We start from the raw sequence: 7,437 nt of genomic DNA, 5'->3' as shown, positions 1-7,437 counted from the left end.
AGAGAGAGAGAGAGAGAAATACATACAGAGAGAGAGAAATACATACAGATAGAGAGATAAATACATACAGAGAGAGAGAGAGAAATACATACAGATAGAGAGAAATACATACAGAGAGAGATAAATACATACAGAGAGAGAGAGAAATACATACAGAGAGAGAGAAATACATACAGAGAGAGAGATAAATACATACAGAGAGAGAGAAATACATACAGAGAGAGATACATACAGAGAGAGAGAAATACATACAGAGAGAGAGAGAAATATATACAGAGAGAGAGAGAGAGAGAAATACATACAGAGAGAGAGAAATACATACAGAGATAGAGAGAGATACATACAGAGAGAGAGATAAATACATACAGAGAGATACATACAGAGAGAGAGAAATACATACAGAGAGAGAGAGAAATATATACAGAGAGAGAGAGAGAGAAATACATACAGAGAGAGAGAGAAATACATACAGAGAAAAATATAAATATATTAGAGAAACGCATAATTTCTTTTTTTAAATGAATAACAAAAGGTTTTCTTGCACTACCAGATACAGAAAAACTACTACGGTCTGCCCCACTTCCAGTGATGAAGCTAAGCTACGCTAACGGAGTGGCTGTTCCCTAAGCCTAATGCACGCACAGAGAAGAAAAGGGTATGTATCTTCTTGTCTAACTCCAGGGAAGATGGCAAATAAGCTAATTTCCCAAAATGTTGGCGTTTTCCTTTAATAACAAAAGGTTTTCTTGCACTACCAGATACAGGAAAACTACCAGTCCTACTAGGGGAGGACTCAAAAAGCTGTGAGCAGCAGCCTATGTTGCTGCCTGCCATAGACTGAGGGACAGTGAGTGACAGTCACCTGACATGTTTATGCCGTAATATTTGATGTTTTATTTTATGATGATATTTTGTATGTACTTTGATATCTGTTTGTAATCCATGTTTATGTTTAATATTAATCATTACCTTTGGCAACATGTAGAAGTACGTCATGCCAATAAAGCCATTTGAATGGAATTGAATTGAATTGAGAGAGAGAGAGAGAGAGAGAGAGAGAGAGAGAGAGATAGAGAGAGAGAAATACATACAGAGAGAGAGAGAAATACATACAGAGATAGATAGAGAAATACATACAGAGAGAGACAGGGAGCAAGATAGAGAGAAATACATACATTGTCGCAGTGAAAGGGTAACCGTTTGGTAGTGTGGTAATGAAACCAAACCTACATCATTGTGTGTGTGTGTTCAGAGGACAGTGTGTGTTCAGTATATACACTTGACTGCACACCTCTTCACTTACAGTAAGTAGACTAGATACAGTAAAGTACATTAAATATGAATGTGAACAAGTGATCCTGCAGGCGTTGAGTGTCATAGTACTAGACAACCAGCAGCGACAGTGGCTCAGGAGGTGGAGCGGTTCCCGGTTCGATTCCCGCTCCTCCACTTAACCCCTAACTGCTCCCGATGAGTCACATGGTCGCCTCCGCGCCGTCAGTGTGTGAATGTGTGAGTGAGTCCATTTTTACGACACCACCTAAAGCACAACATAGTATTTAAAGATGCTTGATCAAATTAAAAACACATGTTACCCGGAGTGCTACGAGGACGGAGATGAACGGCACTCTGTTTGTGGCCATAGATATATATCACTAGATGACTCACCCGCGCTGCTGACCAACGGAGACCGACGTTGCCACATGGCGGCCATCTTGCGTGGGTGGAGCCCACTCATAACATCGATGGTGCATGTCTATGGTGCATCATCATGTACTATTGAAATAACCATAGCTTGCTCAATTTTCAACCGTTTGGTTTGTTAAAAACGTCAGAGATGTAGTTATCATACTGCATACTTATAATGGACTTTCATATGAAAATAATAAAATATAAATAAAAAGATTCTTCCAAGCACGTTAATAACGTTTGTAATAAACCAAACCGTTTTCCGATTTCAGGGAGTTAAGAGTATCTTTGTTTGTGCAGATCATCACCTCAAAGCAGTGGTCCACTCAAGCAAGATGGCTGCCGGTGAACTACGTGGGAGACTCCGCCTTGAGCCATCTAGTGTTTATATCTATATCTATGTTTGTGGCTACTCAATCATGACCACGGATCCTGTTGTGAACACGTTCATTTAGGAACTATTTTCTATTCGGTTGAAAATAGATCCTAAATTAAACCACTCCACGCCGTTCAGGGGAACATATAGATATATATATATATATATGTATATATATTTGGTAACAACCCAGTGTGTCAGTATGTAAAGGCTCTTACGCTTGCAGAAGGGCTGGCGTCCGGACCAGGTTCCGTTGGGGAAGCAGATTCTCTCGGCTGAGCCGTACAGTGTGTGTCCCGCCGCGCACGTGAAGCGCACCTTGCTCCTCAGCTTGAAGTTTCCCGCCTCCCTGGTGGCGTGCGCCGGCGTGCCGGGGTCACCGCACATGCCCACTGAGTCACCTGCAGGGGGGGGCACAAACAGGAAGTCACAGTGTTAGAAGGGTTGTGCTTTAATCCTTCCTGTGACTGTGGTTGTGGATGTCTCTCTCCCCTCTGCCTCTTTCTCCCTCCCTCCCTCACTTTCTTTCTCCCTCTGCCTCTCTCTCTCTCTTTCTTTCTCTCCCGCTTTCTTTCAATTCTTTCTTTCCACCTCTCCCTCTCTCTCCTTCTTCCTCTCTTTCCCCCACCCTCTCTCTCTTTCTTCCTCTTCCCCCGCTCCCCCCCTCTCTCTCTTCCTCCCCCCCTCTCTTCCCCCCCTGTCGTGTTGGCTATGTTCGCTTGGCAGCAGGTGGTTGATTGAGTTGAGTGAATGATTGGACTGTGTGAGTGTGCAGGTTTCCAGGGAGCTGATTGGTTCCAGCCTCCAGACCTGTGGATTAATGGCTGGCTCCCCTCAGCAGCTCCTGTGAGCTCTAATCCTCTCTCCTCCTGTCTCCTCCTCTCTCCTCTTCTCCTCTCTCCTCTCTCCTCTCTCCTCCTGTCTCCTCTCCTCTCCACTCCTCTCTCCTCTCCTCTCCTCTCTCCTCCTCTCTCCTCTCCTCCTCTCTTCTCCTCTCTCCTCCTCTCTCCTCTCTCCTCTCTCCTCTCTCCGCTCTCCTCCCCTCTTCTCCTCTCTCCTCCTCTCTCCTCCTCTCTCCTCTCTCCTCATCTCTCCTCCTCTCTCCTCCCCTCTTCTCCTCTCTCCTCCTCTCTCCTCCCCTCTTCTCCTCTCTCCTCTCTCAAGCAAGACCAGCCGCATTTCATTGTATACCTGTATGCCGTGACAATTAAAACTCTTGACTTGACTTGACTCTCCTCTCCTCCCCTCTTCTCCTCTCTCCTCTCTCCTCCTCTCCTCCTCTCTCCTCTCTCTCCTCTCCTCTCCTCCTCTCTCCTCTGTCCTCCTCTCTCCTCCTCTCCTCTCTCCTCTCCTCCTCTCTCCTCATCCTCTCTCCTCGTCTCCTCTCTCCTCCTCTCTCCCCTCCTCTCTCCTCTCCTCTCTCCTTTCTCCTCCTCTCTCCTCCTCTCCTCCTCTCTCCTCCTCTCCTCTCTCCTCCTCTCTCCTCTCCTCCTCTCTCCTGTCTCATCCTCTCTCCTTCTCTCTCCTCTCTCCTCGTTCTCCTCCTCTATCCTCCTCTCCTCCTCTCTCCTCCTCTCTCCTCTCTCTCCTCCTCTCTCCTCCTCTCTCCTGTCTCCTCCTCTCTCCTCTTCTCCTCTCTCCTGTCTCCTCCTCTCTCATTCTCTCTCCTCCTCTCTCCTCTCTCTCCTCCTCTCTCCTCCTCTCTCCTCTCTCCTCCTCTACTCCTCTCTCCTCTTTCCTTCTTCTCTCTCCCTCCTCCTCTCTCCTTCTCTCTCCTCTCTCCTCCTCTCTCCTCCTCTCTCCTCCTCTCTCCTCCTCTCTCCCTCTGTCCTCCCCCTCTTCTCCTCTCTCCTCCTCCAACCAGTCTGCCAGCCAGCATGTCATGTCATGTCAGGTCCAAAAGTTTGTGATCATCTTTATTCAACAGTAACAGCCCAGGTTTGGTAGCGGTGGGCAGCATGTTTGTTAACTCAATTCAATTCAATTAAATTCAATTCAATTCAATTCAATTCAATTCAAATGGGCTTTATTGACATGGGAAACATACGTTTAGATTGCCAAAGCCAAACAAAACAAAACAATCAAACAGAGAAAACAAAAGAAATCAGTACATTACAGACGGAATTTCTTGTACAGTCTTTATGGTGGTTGTATTCCGCTGGATGTCCTTTTCTTGTCACAGCAGCTCACAAATCTTGCTGCTGTGTTTGCACATTCTTGTATTTTTCCAGTAGGTATGGGAGTTTTGAGTTATTGTCCATGTTTTCAAAGTCCTTTGGGTGTTTGCAATTTGTGGGAAGTATATGTCTCTGATGTCTTGGTATAGTGGGCAGGTTGTTAAGAAGTGGAGCTCGGTTTCCACCTCATCTTGTGTGCAGTGGGTGCACAGTCTGTCTTCTCTTGGGAGCCAGATCTGCCTATGGCGGCCTTTCTCGATGGCTAGGCTGTGCTCGCTGAGTCTGTAGCCTACCTAGTCAAGGATCTTCTTAGTTTTGGGTCAGTCACAGTGCTCAGGTATTCTGCCACTGTGTACTCTCTGTTTAGGGCCAAATAGCATTTCAATTTGCTCTGGTTTTGGGTTGTTTCTTTCCAATGTGTCAGATAGTTTTCTTTTTGTTATCTTATAATTTGATTTAGTCCAGTGTGGTTTCTGTCTGGTGGCTCTGCTTGTGTGTGTGAGCAGAAGTCCAGAACCATCTGGCTGAGTGGGCATCTATCGAGGGTCTCTCTGTGGGTGAGGGCTATGTTGTGGAGTGTGTCTGGGTCGCTTTCTTTTAGGTGATTGTGGAATTTGAATGCTCTTTTTATTTATTTTGATGATTAGTGGGTATCTTCCTAGTTCTGCTCTGCATGCATTATTTGGCGTTTTCCGTTGGGTGCGGAGAATGGATTTGCAAAATTCTGCATGCAGAGTCTCAGTTGGGTGTTTGTCCCATTTGGTGAAGTCTTGGTTTCATTCACGGCCACTAGCTTTCGCCATCTGTGCTGTTTGGCGCCAGCGTTAATGACCATGTTTGCAGACCCATCGTGTGTTCTGTATTATAGCCATGGAGACAATAGTACAACTCATTTTACAGGCATTGTTCATAGTCCATTACTGACTAATCAGCTCATTTCTACACACTGTAGTTTTGTTACACGCTACACACTAAACAGCGCCCCATTTCCAGAATAATCCAGTCTTTTTCCATAGATCGCGAGATAGGATGCATTATATGCAATAAGCCTGAAGCGTTCTGGTTGATTCCCTGAAACCCCAAATACTCCCAAATCAAAGGTATATGGAAGAAAGAGAGAGATATACCTATAAACACTGTTAGGACTATCTCACGTCTGTTCACTACTATTACTAGTTTGACATCCAACCTGAGTGCAAATATAACAGTAAAGTGCAATAGTAATATACAATGTACATGTGACTAAACTGGGTATAAAATATAGATTAGTTCTACTGAGTATAGTGCTAATCCGATGTATGTACAGAGTTGTAGTATTAATAGGATGGATCCTGACAAGCAGCACAACTCCCCCAGTAAACAAACCAAGCAGCACAACTCCTCCTCCAATAAAAAAAAACCAAGCAGCACAACTCCTCCAATAAAAAAACCAAGCAGCACAACTCCTCCTCCAGTAAACAAACCAAGCAGCACAACTTCTCAATAAACAAACCAAGCAGCACAACTCCCCCAGTAAACAAACCAAGCAGCACAACTCCCCCAGTAAACAAACCAAGCAGCACAAACTCCTCCTCCAATAAAAAAAACCAAGCAGCACAACTCCTCCAATAAACAAACCAAGCAGCACAACTCCCAGTAAACAAACAAGCAGCACAACTCCTCCAATAAAAAAACCAAGCAGCACAACTCCTCCAATAAACAAACCAAGCAGCACAACTCCTCCAATAAACAAACCAAGCAGCACAACTCCTCCAGTAAACAAACCAAGCAGCACAACTCCTCCAGTAAACAAACCAAGCAGCACAACTCCTCCAGTAAACAAACCAATCAGCACAACTCCTCCAATAAACAAACCAAGCAGCACAACTCCCCCAGTAAACAAACCAAGCAGCACAACTCCTCCAGTAAACAAACCAAGCAGCACAACTCCTCCTCCAATAAAAAAAAAAACAAGCAGCACAACTCCTCCAGTAAACAAACCAAGCAGCACAACTCCTCCAGTAAACAAACCAAGCAGCACAACTCCTTTTGCCCTAAAAAATATTTTTTGCCCCTAAATTTCTCATTTAGGGGCAAGTGTGCCCCTAGTGAAAAAGCTTAGCGTACAGCCCTGATACACAAGGTGCAGTAACACTAGGTGCAGTATACACAAGGTACAGCTATACACAAGGTGCAGTATACACTAGGTGCAGTATACACAAGGTAGGTATACACAAGGTGCAGTATACACTAGGTGCAGTATACACAAGGTGCAGTATACACAAGGTGCAGTATACACTAGGTACAGTATACACAAGGTGCAGTATACACTAGGTGCAGTATACACGATACAAGGGCAGTATACACAAGGTGCAGTATACACAAGGTGCAGTATACACAAGGTAGAGTATACACAAGGTGCAGTATACACAAGGTGCAGTATACACAATGTACAGTATACACAAGGTGCAGTATACACAAGGTGCAGTATACACTGGGTGCAGTATACACAAGGTGCAGTATACACTAGGTACAGTATACACAAGGTGCAGTATACACAAGGTGCAGTATACACAAGGTACAGTATACACAAGGTGCAGTATACACAAGGTGCAGTATACACAAGGTGCAGTATACACAAGGTGCAGTATAAACAAGGTGCAGTATACACTAGGTACAGTATACACAAGGTACAGTATACTCAAGGTGCAGTATACACTAGGTACAGTATACACAAGGTGCAGTATACACAAGGTGCAGTATACACAAGGTGCAGTATACACAAGGTACAGTATACACAAGGTGCAGTATACACAAGGTGCAGTATACACAAGGTGCAGTATAGACAAGGTGCAGTATACACTAGGTGCAGTATACACAAGGTGCAGTATACACAAGGTGCAAGTATACACAAGGTGCAGTATAGACAAGGTGCAGTATACACTAGGTGCAGTATACACAAGGTGCAGTATACACTAGGTGCAGTATACACTAGGTGCAGTATACACAAGGTGCAGTATACACAATGTGCAGTATACACTAGGTGCAGTATACACTAGGTGCAGTATAACACTATGTGCAGTATACACAAGGTACAGTATACTCAAGGTGCAGTATACACTAGGTACAGTATACCACAAGGTGCAGTATACACAAGGTGCAGTGTACACAAGGTGCAGTATACACAAGGTGCAGTATACACTAGGTGCAGTATAC

The 7,437-nt window shown here is 44.7% G+C and overlaps 1 protein-coding gene across 1 annotated transcript in view; it reads right to left on the bottom strand.

Moving 5' to 3' along the window:
* LOC311223559 (CUB and sushi domain-containing protein 3-like) overlaps positions 1-7,437 on the bottom strand; it is a gene marked incomplete at both ends in the record, with an annotated part of 752,195 nt that overhangs the window by 96,474 nt on the left and 648,284 nt on the right. The window contains 1 exon segment of the mRNA XM_084308339.1: positions 2,284-2,466. Coding sequence (XP_084164465.1) covers positions 2,284-2,466 — 183 coding nt within the window.

This window comes from Notolepis coatsorum (genome assembly GCF_963971535.1).
Source record: "Notolepis coatsorum genome assembly, chromosome: 2".
Lineage (NCBI taxonomy): Eukaryota > Metazoa > Chordata > Actinopteri > Aulopiformes > Paralepididae > Notolepis > Notolepis coatsorum.
Note: the sequence above shows the minus strand (reverse complement) of the source record. Positions and strands in the feature narration are given on the sequence as shown.